The sequence below is a fragment of the Tamandua tetradactyla genome, chromosome 1 (assembly GCF_023851605.1).
Source record: "Tamandua tetradactyla isolate mTamTet1 chromosome 1, mTamTet1.pri, whole genome shotgun sequence".
Classification (NCBI taxonomy): Eukaryota; Metazoa; Chordata; class Mammalia; order Pilosa; family Myrmecophagidae; genus Tamandua; species Tamandua tetradactyla.
Window position 1 is genome coordinate 54,877,368 of NC_135327.1, and position 14,026 is coordinate 54,891,393.

The 14,026-nt window shown below is 36.8% G+C and overlaps 1 protein-coding gene across 6 annotated transcripts in view; it reads right to left on the reverse strand.

The window, feature by feature from the left end:
* MCM8 (minichromosome maintenance 8 homologous recombination repair factor) overlaps positions 1 to 14,022 on the reverse strand; it is a 38,307-nt gene extending 24,285 nt beyond the window's left edge. For 2 of the 6 annotated variants that reach the window (XM_077116040.1, XM_077116014.1), the window contains exons 1-8: positions 13,596 to 14,021; positions 11,649 to 11,798; positions 11,292 to 11,387; positions 7,540 to 7,622; positions 6,804 to 6,953; positions 4,964 to 5,067; positions 4,268 to 4,466; positions 879 to 964 (exon numbers count right to left, since the gene is read on the reverse strand). In XM_077116040.1, coding sequence (XP_076972155.1) covers positions 879 to 964; positions 4,268 to 4,466; positions 4,964 to 5,067; positions 6,804 to 6,953; positions 7,540 to 7,622; positions 11,292 to 11,387; positions 11,649 to 11,796 — 866 coding nt within the window. In that variant the 5' untranslated portion in view covers positions 11,797 to 11,798; positions 13,596 to 14,021. Of the gene's footprint in view, positions 1 to 878; positions 965 to 4,267; positions 4,467 to 4,963; positions 5,068 to 6,803; positions 6,954 to 7,539; positions 7,623 to 11,291; positions 11,388 to 11,648; positions 11,799 to 13,595 lie in introns of all 6 variants that reach the window. The other 4 variants (XM_077116050.1, XM_077116033.1, XM_077116060.1 and 1 more) reach the window with 3 other exon arrangements.
* Positions 14,023 to 14,026: the final 4 nt, after the last annotated feature.

Below are 14,026 nucleotides of genomic sequence, written 5' to 3' on the forward strand. Positions count from 1 at the left end.
GTTGAGAGGTTGTCCTGGAGGTTATTCTTATGCATTAAGTAGATATCATCTTGTTATTCAAGATGTAATGGAGAGGCTGCAGGGAACTGCCTGAAAATATAGAGCTGTGTCCCAGTAGCCATGTTTCTTGAAGATGATTGTACAATGATATAGCTTTCGGCACAATGTGACTGTGTGATTGTGAAAACCTTGTGTCTGATGCTCCTTTTATCTACCTTATCAATAGAGTAAAACATATGGAATAAAAATAAATAATAGGGGGAACAAATGTTAAGTTTAGTTTGAAATGCTAGTGATCAAAGAAAGGGAGGGGTAATGAGTATGTATGAATGCTCTTCTTTTTTCTTTTTCTTTCTTTTTCTGAATAGATACAAACATTCCAAGAAATGATCACAATGATGAATGTGCAACTATATTATGATATTGTGAATGACTGATTATATATATAGAACGGAATGATCAAAGGTTAAGAAGGTTTGAATTTGTTGTTATATTTTTTAAAAAAATTTTTTAATTAATTAAAAAAAAAATAAACTGTAGTGATTTCCACCACAGTTCTTTATGGAGTGAATTATACAACTTTGTTCATGGCCTATATCTAGTTCAATGAATCATATAACTGAGATAAAAAATGACCTACTTCTCAGGAGCAGCAGAACATAATACTTCCATAGCAAATCACTTCTGGAATCTGACTGAGAATTGTAAATAAAGAATTATTTCAATGCATAAACCCTTCATCAAATAAGCTTTCTAATACACATTTCATCACTGCTTACAGATAAAAGTCACAGCACAATACAGTAAAATAATAGATTTACTTGGCAGTACAATAGAGACCTACAACTTGCCTTTTATGTAACAGTCTTATTGCTTACTTGATCGACTGCCAGTCCATTGTAACTGTGAGAGGAGAGCTACGGAGAGCAGTAAATGACTTTCCTCGACATGCAGGCACAGGACACTGCAACAAGATTGATTTAAATTCAGATTTTGTTAAACTGGAATCATGACTTAGGAAAACTCAAGTTAAAATGCTTCATTTAATAGTGTTTTTAAAAAGTGGCCCCAGGATGGCATTATTGCAAAATGCACTAACAGTTACAATGGCTTTCTGTTTCCTTTTGCAATGACCGTATTTCACAAGCTTTACAAGACTTTCTCTACCTTGTTCTTCTCTGCATACTGCTATGGGTGTGCAAGACTCCTCACTCACCAAGCACTTATTCCTTCCTTTGTGACCATGTAATCTCCTAACCCTTAAGTGCCCCCCTCTCACCAAGCCCACAACACATCTAGGTCCAATTCTCCCCTTTTCAGAAGCCTGTCCTGGATCCACTCAGTCCCCAATTCTCCCATCTAGCTTCTTGTTGCACTGTTTAACATAATATTTATTGTACCATACAGGCAGTCCTCATTATATAAGCAAGTTGTGTTCCAGTTTTCATTAAGTCACTAGCTTGGACCTCAGGATGGATTCAGAGAGTCACAGACAAAGATTGTAGCAGACAGCATTTTCCAAATATGGTTGTAACAATATCTCCTCACAAGCCTTTCTAGACCTTGCTGCTACTCCTTCAAAAGATGGGTCTAATTCCCTGTCCTAGAATCTGGGAAGGCTGGTGACAAAAGTGATGTCGCATGACTTTCAAGTCTTGCTCATAAGAGTCAATGCTATTTCTGCCTTGCCAGCTGGACTACTGTTTCTTGAAGCTGCCAGCGACCATGTGAGCAGACTGAATGCCCTCAGCTGCCATACTGTATTTGAGAAGCTAAGAACAGCCCACACAAAGAGAACACATGGAGGAGAGAGAGATGGCCAGCCAACTCCCAGCTATTCCAGCCCCTTGGTCCAGCTCCAGTAGCCATCTGATTACAACTGCACAAGAGCCCTGGAGCAGAACCACCCTTCAGTTCTTCCAAACTCTGACCAACAGAAACCATAAGAGATCACAAAATGTTGTTACTTTGAGCCATGAAGTTTTGGGATGAATTATTATGCAGCAATAGGGACTGGAACAACCATCTTCTGGACAGTTCAATTCACTGTGGTTGGGACATACAGGACCTTTTCACAGCTTTACTACCTACTATATCAGAGGGCATGAAATACCTTTACAAACACTATTTACAGACAGAATCAGGTTTTAAATTCTGTCCTCTGGGCTAAAGGCAGTGCCCTGTACCCTAAGCCGAGACAATTAATAGATATCTATTTGTCAGCAACATTATTTCAACCAATAACCAATTCCAACATACTCTACTCTTCCTACAAAAGAAAGAAGCCCTAGGAATCTCAAATATAAGCTTTGTTTATTTCCATCATCAAATTCTTCAAGGAATTATTTACTTCTCTAAGCATTCAACCCTTTATATGAATAAGATGTAATCAAGATTAAATGTATTAAAGACCAAGGATAGTAAAAGCAAATCTAGAAAAGAATAACAGGTAAAACAAGCCTCCCTACATTATCAAAAGTTTTAATACGTCTAACGTAATAAGACAGTGTAGAACTGGTACAGGACCAGTGAAAGGAAACAGACTCATACGCCTCCAAGAGCACAGTGTACTATAGAGGAAGTATTACACACCAGTGGGAACAGAGGGCTGTTGTGGTGACGGGACAACTATCTTTTCACCTAAAAGAATAAAATTAGATCCCTAGCCTTATACCATTCATAAAATTAAATTTCAGATGGATTAAAGACCTAAATATAAAAAACAAAACAATGCTCAAGTGAGGAAGGCCTTCTTATTCAGGACATAAAATATAAAAGTTACATAAAAAAAGACCGATGGAATTTTACCAGGTCAAGAGGTAAAACTATAAAAAAATGCCACAAAGTAAAGAGAGAAGTCAAAGACTGGAAGAAAATATCTTTAATGTATATAATCAATAATGATTAGTATCTGGAACACATAAGGAACTCCTGCTAATAAACTAATAGAAAAATGAATAGAAACTGTAAATAGAAAATTCAGTAAAGAATGAAACTGAATAAGCAGTAAAGATATGAAAAGATGATCAATCTTAACAGAAATTCACATTAAAAAACAAAATACCATTTTATACCCATCAGACTGGCAAAAACTAAACAGGCTAACACAGTGTCAATGCAGACATGAGGAAACAGTAACTGCTAAACACTACGGTAGGGATGTGAGTTGAGACCACTGCTCTAGAGAGTAACTGCCAACATCGAATACAGTTTAAAATAAAAATACCCTAAATATGAGAAATTCTTCTACTAAGGAGACATGTACAAGAATGTTCCCTGCAGCATCATTTGTAACAGTAAAAAAATGTCCACCACAAGGAAAGTGAATAAATGGTGTGGCTATTCATTTAATGGAATATTATACAACAGTGAAGATGAAAGAAGTAGATATGCATCAACATAGGTAGAATTCCAAAACAGCCAAGTGAAAAAAAGTTACAGAATGTTACATTCAGTATACTATTTATGTAAATAAATACAACAAAACAAACTCTACATAATAGTCAAGTATAAAAATGTAGAATATATGCCAATTTAGAATAATGGCTGTCTCTGGGGATAGAAGGAGAGGAATGAAAATGGAGAAGGAACGGAGAGACTTCAACTTTAATTATATTACTTTATAATTTTTGTTAAAAAAATCAAGTTAAAATCACAAAATATTGGGTGGGCCATGGTGGTTCAGCAGGCATAATGCTCGCCTGCCATGCCAGAGGACTCGGGTTCGATTCCCAGTGCCTGCCCATGTAAAAAAAAAAAAAAAAAAAAGATTACAAAATATTAATACTAGCCAATCTAAAATGGTAGTTACATAGATGTTAGTAACATTACCCTAAGAACTTTATAGTTTTAAAATCTTTAGCTTAAAAAGCAAAAAGGAATAAAATCTATCACTTCCAAAACAGTGGAAAACATACAAGAAAAAAAAGCTGGATGTGTGTACCCATGAAGATAAGATACAGACACATGGATGGAATCATGAAAGCAATAATAGGATAATGGTCATCTCTGGGGATCTACAGATAAGGCATATCTGTAACGCTTTATAGCTTTTAAAAACACCTGGAACATAGATGGCAAAATGTAAATTCTAGGTGATGGGTGGATGAATGTTTTATTGCTGCATTTCCTGTACCCTGACGTACTTTATAATTTAAAACAGAAAGTAAAGAATAAATAAGCCGTGTTCAGAAACATTAGGAAATTTCTATAAATTGATCTGCCGTCTTTATTAAGATAAAGAAATAGCCAAAAAACATGATGTTACCTTTGTGGGAAGATTATATTTTCCATCTGGAAGAGAAAAACTCTGAACCTCTCCACATGTAGCACAAAGAAAAGCCATCTTGGTACAAAGAGGCTTTATATTACTGACCCGAACCACTGTCCCTCTTAGAGCAACATATTTTCCATAGTAATTTGCTCGGACATTCTTGAGCTGTGTCAAGGGCTCATAGTTGTAGACCCTAAAAACAAAAACAAAAATAGGAACATATTTATGCATTATGAACTTACAAATGAATAGAAAGTTGGAGTGGTCTGTACTTTCACAAGTTCCTTTTAGGAGCAACTATGGAATCCTCAAATCTTTACTTCTATAATTTCATTTGTTCCTTTGGTCTAGTACAAACTCAATAATTTAAACAAAATCCAATAAATTAGTTAGCTATTATGTGGATTAATACATTTACACAGCAGGGTCTTGATAAGTATATACCCAAAATCAACATTTACATAAACCCTCAGGTTAAGAAATCAACTTAACTGGGCAGAAAATCTTTATTCCTGTCATGATCTTTTTGCAGAATTTTCAGTGGTTTATTCATTATTCAGTGGGTATAATGATCAATGAACTCATACCTTTCTTACTGATTTCCTTGACTTTATAAAGTGGAGTTTTCATCACTAAATAATCTTCAATGCCCTATTTGAAGTAATACTTCAATACCAGCCAATCCTTTACCTTGTGTGAATATGCGGCACATTTACCATTGTTTCCCCATCACTAGATAATCCTTCTTGGGCTTGTAATTCAGCTGCATGCCTTTCCAGGTCTGTAGTTAACACCTACATAGGAAAAACATTTACACAAAAGTTGGAAAATAAAACATGCTCTTTAAGCAGAACTCTTTTACAGAGAATATGAATTTTAAGAACATAAACAGTTCAGACAGAAGTGAATATAAATAAAACCCTAATAGCCCTTTAAAAATTAGATATTTAATTATGAGTACTTATTTTATAGTGGATTATGTTTTATCTGGGATTTTACCATCCCTGGCCTGGAAAAACTCTAGCATTCTTGTCTGCTACCTTTTATTCCAACCAGATCTAACATTAAAAGTCCTTAGAGTAACCCCAAAGCCAGTACGTCTAAATAGTTTCTGGAAAAAAAAATTATTTTCCTACTTCTTCGTACTCATAGATTAAGCCAGAGAGAAAATAAAAATAACCTCCATAATACCCCTGCTCTCTTGACATTCAACATTAAATAAACATTTAACATCTACTTGTATATAAAGCAGTAGGCTGAGATACTGGGAGGGAAAATGAGATGTACATATATACAGCTATAACTGTTATAAGGACCATAAATATTAACAGAAAAAAATACCATGGGAAGTTTGAAAAGGGGCAATGAGAAAAGGTTTCATGAGACAAGTGAGTTAGGCCCAAAGAATCTGCATATCTGAGGAGAGGGACATTCTATGGTGAATGGACAGGACCCCTAAAAGGTATTTAGAGAATATTGGAGGGGGCTCAAATTAGCTGGATTACAATGAATGAAGGAGAGCAGTGGGCAGATGAACTGAACCAGATCATGGGAGAGTTTCAACAAAGATGTGAATTTTATTCGGTAGAAAAGAGTAACCAATTTCCAAGCACAGACCATGTTTTATCAAGCATGGCAACAGTTTAGGAAAGATAATAAAGCCTAGCCTAAGGTAGAAGCAGTAAGGAAAGAAAGGAGGTAGATTTAAGAGATAATTTAGAAACAGAAACAAAAGAAGGTGGTGTGTTGAATTTAAGGAACTAAGAATCAAAATTAGTCTGATGACAACAACGACGGCTTCCAGGCTACAGTTACTCCCAGCGAACACATTTTTGTGATGAACTGTCTCTAGTGCTTGTACCTCCCCTGCTCTGTGTCCAAATCATAGCTCGCCTTTCAAGACCCACCATAAAACCCAACATCCCTGAAAGACTACTTTTGCACTCCCCCCCTCCTCATTCCTTCCCAACAATGAGGGTTTTGTCTTTAATCTCTGAATGCACCCACCACTTTACCTGTACCTCTTCTGAGATTTACTACTTTTTACCTTGAAGCATTTAATTACTTGCCAGCCTAAAAAAATGTTTTCACTTATATTCTCTCAAGTGACTCTGAGAAAAACTAAGGCAGGCACAGTACATTTATCATTTTCATTTTATATATGAGGACACTCATGGAGACTAAGTGACTTGCCCCATGCCAAACAACCAAGATCTAAGCCTTGGTCTTTGTGCTCCAAGTTCATTACTGATACACCATGATGCCTTATCTTTCCTAAGCTGTAAACAGCTCCTTGAAAGAAAGGTTCAATTTTTTCAACAATATTTAATGAGATTAAACCAATTAAAATAAGTTCTAAGTAAATGTTATCTTTAGGTGAGCTGCTGTTTATAGAAGTATTTTAGGACAGGATTGCAACCTCAGATCTAGCCACTGTCTGTTGCTAAAAGCTACTTTTTGAAGAAGGTACCACCACTGTGAAATATTCCTTTAAAATTTTAACAAAAGTCCGCATGAAGTAAACATTTACCTGATGTACTGCCAAACCCATGCAAGCCAAGGTTTTCTCAGGTGAATCCCTTAATTCATTTGCTATGTTTGGTATCAAGTCAGCTATTTCATCATCTTCTGTAAGTTCTTTAAAATCCACCAAAATACTTCCCTTTCTTTCTATTTCATCCTATAAAATATTCAGGTGTGAAAACATTATTTTTTAAGTCAATTATCATGACTGTCAGTTCATACATACTGTGAAAAAGCATATATGATAATAAGTACTACATTAAGTATTCATGGGTTCTTTCCCATTCCCTTAATACAAAAAACTTACCCAATCATTAATTATTTTCATCTGGCATTTCACTAAAGGACAGGATTCGTAATCTTACATTATTAGATCATTCATTCAAGTGGGTCACACAAGTGTATCCTCACTATTCAAATACTCACTCAAAAGATAAGTTGAGTAGCAGATGCCTTCTGGCACTGTGCCAAGCTCAGTTCTAATATTTTAGACATAATAACTTACTTACACCTCTTCTCTAGGAGGTATTAATAATATTATCTCCAACAAACAGAAGAGGAAACTGAGGCAGAGAGAAGTAATTCACCAAAGTCCCCATTGCAGAAAAGTGACAGAGCTGGGAGCTGAAACAAAGCAGCCTGGCCCCAGGGTCTGTGTTCACAATCACTGGTACCTCAAACACATTATTCAATAAGACAACACATAAAGGTGAACAAACAGCTTTGCTGTGCAGGAATCTTACCTTATCATATAAATCAATACATCTTGTAAAAAATTTTTCAAATGCTTGAATCTTCTCAATAAAGGGAGAGCTATCACTGTAAACTAATCCAACAAATACAGCATTAGTACTAGCAATCACACATGTACATGCATATATTTCATGAGACTAAAGAAGCACTATATACATGGTAGAGGATTTTTTCCAGTTGCTTTTATTCCAACTACATTTAGACAAAAACTGGGACAGAATGTATAGTTAAGATGCTGAAACAACTTTAGGTCTGCATATTCTGAATTGCAGAAAGTTAGTGTTTTACTTTGTTAAAACTGACAAAACACAATATACCAGAAATGAGTTGGTTTTTACAATGGGGATTTATTTACTTCCAAGTTTACAATCCTGAAGCTGTGCAAATGTACAATCCAAGGCATCAACAGGACACTAGCTATTACATCTTGGAATAGGTCTCCCACAGAGAAATAGCACAATGAAACAGTTTGGAAATAGAGTAGTCGAACCTAAAGCACCTACTGAATTCCATCTTTAGAACCAATCCAAAGATCACTTATTATGACTCAGCTAACTACTAGGGCACTATTAGGAATGTGGGTTGCTAATGTAACTTAAAGCAAACAAAAGCAAGATCATCTGTGAAGGACAATTTATTTAATAGAAACAGGTTCTCAATACAGAAAACATTTGCAAAATACTTTATTCATTTGCAAAATAAATACTGAGTCCCTGGTATAGGCCAGAGTCTTTGCTTTCAGGTACCACAGTCTAGTGAAAAAAGACACATGTAAAAAACCTTGTATCTATGTGGACAGCTTAACTGAACTTAAGTACATGGAACCTTGAATAGGGCATAAGATTTTGAAGGTTTGTCCAGAGTGATGCCCAGATAAATCCGAGTGATTTGAACAGTGAATAAAAAAGTATCCGCAAAGTCCCTTGGGGGAACAGTGAGAAGGGGAAAATTCAACTACTCTAAGTGGAGAATTCTTGATATTCTCACAAACAGTGGGGACAACCAAAGCAACAGGCTGAGCCCCTAGTCTTGGGGGTTGTTCATATGAAACTTAATCCCACAAAGGACAGGCTAAGCCTACTTAAAATCGGGCCTAAGAGTCACCCCCAAGAGAACCTCTCTTGTTGCTCAGAGGTGGCCTCTCTCAGCCAATACGACAAGTAAACTCACTGTCCTCCCCCTATCTATGTAGGACATGTCTCCCAGGGGTGTGGACCTTCCTGGCAACATGGGCCAGAAATCCTAGAATCAGCTGGGACTCAGCACCAAGGGATGGAGAAAACCTTCTAGACCAAAAGGGGGAAGAGTGAAATGAGACAAAATAAAGTGTCAATGGCTGACAGATTCCAAACAGAGTTGAGAGTTTATCCTGGAGGTTATTCTTACACATTAAGTAGATATCACCTTGTTATTCAAGATGTAATGGAGAGGCTGGAGGGAACTGCTTGAAAATGTAGAGCTTTGTTCCAGCCATGTTTCTTGAAGATGATAGTATAATGATAAAGCGTTCACAATGTGACTGTGTAAGCCTTGTGTCTGATGCTCCTTCTATCTGCCTAGTCAACAGACAAGTAGAACATATGGAATAAAAATAAATAATAGGGGGAACAAATGTTAAAATAAATTTAGTTTGAAATGCTAGTGATCAATGAAAGGTAAGGGGTATGGTACATATAATTTTTTTTTCTGTTTTTGTTTTATTTCTTTTTCTGAATAGATGCAAATGTTCCAAGAAATGATCATGATGATGAAAATGCAACTATGTGATGATATTGTGAATTACTGAATATATATGTAGAACAGAATGATCAAAATGGGGATGTTTTTGTTTGGTTGGTGTTTTTTGATATTTAAAAAAATAAAATAAAAAAATTTTTTAAAAAGAAGTACTTGCAAAGTCCCCTTGGGGAAATGGTGAGAAAGGGGGAAAATTGAACTTCCCCAAGTAGAGAATTCTTGATATTCTCACAAGCAGTGGGGACAACCAAAGCAACAGGCTGAGCCCCTAATCTTGGGGTTTGTTCATAAGAAACTTAACTCCACAAAGGATAGGCTAAGCCTACTTAAAATTAGGCCAAAGAGTCACCCCCAAGAGAACCTCTTTTGTTGCTCAGATGTGGCCTCTCTCTCTCAGCCAACATGACAAGTAAACTCATCTGCCCTCCCTGTCTACATGGGGCATGACTTCCAGGGGTGTGGACCTTCATGACAACGTGGGCCAGAAATCCTAGAATCAGCTGGGATTTTCACAAGAGATTGAGAAAACCTTCTAGACCAAAAGGCAGAACAGTGAAATAAGACAAAATAAAGTGTCAATGGCTGACAGATTCCAAACAGAGTCGAGAGTTTATCCTGGAGGTTATTCTTACACATTAAGTAGATATCACCTTGTTGTTCAAGATGTAGTGGAGAGGCTGGAGGGAATTGCCTGAAAATGTAGTGCTGTGTTCCAGTAGCCATGTTTCTTGATGATAATTGAACAATGATATAGCTTTCACAATGAGACTCTGTGAATGTGAAACCCTTATGTCTGATGCTCCTTTTAGCTACTATATCAACAGAAGAGTAGAACATATGGAATAAAAATAAATAATAGGGGGAACAAATGTTAAAATAAATTCAGTTTGAAATAGTGGTAAATGAAAGCGAGGGGTAAGGGATATGGTACATATAGTTTTTTCTTTATTACCATTTTATCTCTTTCTCTGTTGTCTTTTTATTTCTTTTTCTGAATTGATGCAAATGTTCTAAGAAATGATCATGACGATGAATAAAGAACTATGTGGTAAAAAAAATTATTGCTCTTTTCTTTCTTTGCTTTGTATATATGTCATATTTTACAATAAAAATGCTTTAAAAAAAAACAAACTTGTATCTCATAAGAGGCATAGAAAACATATGGACACTATGAGAACACAGAAACGAAGACAGTGCCCCATACCTATACAGACAGATATACAGTGTTGGCTGGCATTCTTGATTATAAAAGATTCCCTGACAAGCTATGTTTCCATGCAAACCTGAGCTGGTTATTGTCTCTCAGCTCCAAACCCACAGTACTGCTTTCTGCTCTGTAGTGCTCTGACTGAGCTCTGCACAGTATTTTTCCCAGACTCCTTTCACGTTCAACCAGTGAGAGGCACTTTAGAGAGACTGGAAGATGGCAGGAAGGAAGAAAGCAATTTATTGTTGCTTCCAATTATTTTTAGCAATTCTCCAACTAGAGGACAGCTATGGTTTCAGCCACCAGCTGCAAGCACCAGCCATGCCATGTCCCCTCAAAGCCAGGTTCTTTGCCTTCAGGGATCTGAGCAGATATGTGGGGTGCACCTCAGAGGGTAAAGCAATAGCTATATTGTGGCCCCTTGAATTCCTAGGTTCTGGTAACCACAGAACTTCTTTTGTTCCTTCAACCATAGGGATGGTGGTTATGTCCTATAATTACTACTATCTGTAAGGTTACCTCAATGTTCTCCTTCATTCTTTCAATCTTCCAACTGTATATCCAATTACCTATATTAAATACCCTTTTGGAAATATTTGGTATGGCTTGTGTTTTTCTGGCTGATACAAAATCAAAATACAAAGCTCTTGAAGTCTAAACATGATTCAACTGTTGGGTAAATTATTAGAAGAGGGTATATATTAGTAAGCTTGATGAATTATAATCATATGAGATGTAACATCCAAAGACAAATTAAGAACATATAATTCATGATACGTTTTACACCTTCAACTCTACCTTCAGAAAAATAAAGCTTCCAGCCTTTATATGGTGCCAGCTGATCCAATGTTGATTGTAGTAACAAAAACTGCGGGTTTTGTTCTGGAAAAAAATCTAATATTAGGTTAGTAGAAACAGAAAAAAAATGATTTTTTCCAATATGCTCTTCTCTTCAATATTGAAATTAGCTGTGACATTATTAAATATTTAAGTTGGCAATTTCAGTAAGAATTTTTAATATTAACATCCAAATACTAGTTAAGGAGTACATCCAATAAAAGACAGACTGAAATCCAAGTTAAACTACCTAATACAATAGGCATGAATGGCTTCCTTCAAGAAAAAAAAAATTGAACAATCTTTGATGTCACCTACCAGAAGTACGTTTTCCTGTGGTTTTATTTAAGTCAGGTCTGTGTTCCCTTTCTTTCCACTTTCCTGAGAAGCTCCTACCACCTCTTCCTCTTTTCCAGCTTTGAAATCTTCCTCGACCAAATCCTCTACCTCTGTACTCTCCATTCATATCTTTTAAAAGATAGAGTTTAGAAAAGTTTTCACCAAAACTGTAAAGGAAATAATACTCCTAAAAATGTATTAAACATAGTAAATTAAGGGAAATCAAATTAATGTATTGTAGCCTAGCAAACATACTTGTCACTTTGTACATTGTGATACAGGTGCCAAACATTCTATCGTTACTCTTCAAATCCCTAATTCCCTTTTTTTTGTACCCTATATGCCTGGGGTCACATTTCATTCTTTTTCCATGTGAATAATCCCATTATTGCGGCACCAGCTGTTGAATTTGTTTGTTTGGGTATTTTTTCCTTGTTTGCTTGTTGTTCTGTTTTTGGGAAATGCATGGGCCAGGAATCGAACCCAAGTCTCCCGCATGGCAGGCAAGAATTCTACCACTGAACTACCCTTTCACCCCCCTGTAATCCCTAACTCCTTTTAAGATATACCATAAACATGTCACTGTTGGACCATGTAACTAGATGCTCATGGGATAAAAATATGAACAGGTACTATAACTGCTTTTAAGGAGCTCCCACACTAGAAATGAAAATAAGACAGCCAATAAAATTTAAATAACTGTAGGGTTTTGTAACATTATAGAACAGTACAGGCTAAACATTAATCACCACGTGTGTGCCAGTAGGGAAACATCATAGTTCCTTATATACAACCCATCCCATTCTGCAGTATATCATTTTTATTAGCTAGACACTGATATTCTTACAAAAGCATCCAAGATAGACCTTTCTGGAAAAGTACAGAAGTGGGACAAGGTACAATGTTTCAACCTTTCCTTCTCCTTTCTCCTCTGTAGGGGTCAACATAGAAGATAAGTTAATTTTCCAGAAGATTTACAAGTTTGCCTTAAAAAGATACCAAAAACAAGATCATTCTGAGGTCAATACTTGCTTTTGGATTAACCGCTGAAAACGTAGTAATTTTTTTTGGAAGCATATCAATAATATACTGATGTAGTATAAAATCTCTTTTTTTCACTAATTATCCATTTACTTCTTTTCTATTTTGTACATAGTCAGATACTCTTTTTTGTTAAATTCAAACTACAAAGAAAGTTCTAGGCTGAGCAGCAATATCAAAACATAAATGATCTTTAAAAATGGGTGTTAAAATAATTCATATTCTAAGGGTAACGAATACAAATATTTTCGTATACCATACTGCAATTCATTACAAAAGAGTTTAACAAACCGTCACATAAAGGGGCACAGCTAATAAATACATTAATAATTAAACAAGTTCACGATTTTACAGCAGGCCAGGACTTTGATAATTACTGAAACCATATTATATGTTAAGAAAGGGAAGTCTAAGTTGACACTACATAGCATCACAACCTCTTCCCCATAAACTTCATCTTCCTGCCTTCACTGACGTCAACATCACAGTTAGTTTGCATTCATCCATGAAATGACAGTGCCCCAAAATTGTGTCAGTATAAATTAAATCAAGCCACAAAACTAAAAATGATTATGCAGTACTAAGGACACACATCCATACATTCATTTTCCTTCTTTTTCAAAACGCCACAAAGCGGGGTGGGGGGGTGGAGGAAAAAGGAAAGCGAAGTCCAAAGAAATTATGTGAATTAACCAAGATCAAAGTTATTTGGTGACAGAACAGAGATCAGCGCTATGCCATACCCTTCTAAAAGGAGATAAAGTGAGAATAACTTCTAAGAATTCCAACACCAATGCAAGCGGTAGACTATAGAAGAATGAGTAAAGGTAGCCTATTGTGCGTCGTTAAATAAGCCACTTTATTCTTCTCACGCTAACTTCTTACCTGCAAAGGACAGGGGGCCCCAAACTCTCCTAAGTCACGTCTCGGCCGGCTCCTGGGTACTGATTTGCCCCGCTCGGTTCTGTCTTGCTCCGGGGAGGGAAGCGCAGCGGAAGAGACTCCGAGGTCCGAATTCCCCTGGCAACCCCGCCTAGGTCCTGCGGTTCTACTCAGCCGCAGGTCGCTCGGCGTGCGCGCGCGGGACCGGTCTCACCTGGCAGAGCGGTTCCGACACCTCAGTTTCTCCAACTGCGACGCCTCCAGGAAAAGTGAACCGCACCACTTTTGGGTCACCTCTCACAACCCTGCAGGATCCGAAGCTGTGGGACCAGCGCCGCAAAACTGCCTCAAGCCGCTACCAGTCTTTCTCCAAGTTCTTTTTTGGCGCTTCTATGACGCAACTTCCCACCAAGGAAGCGCCGAGACGGGAGGGG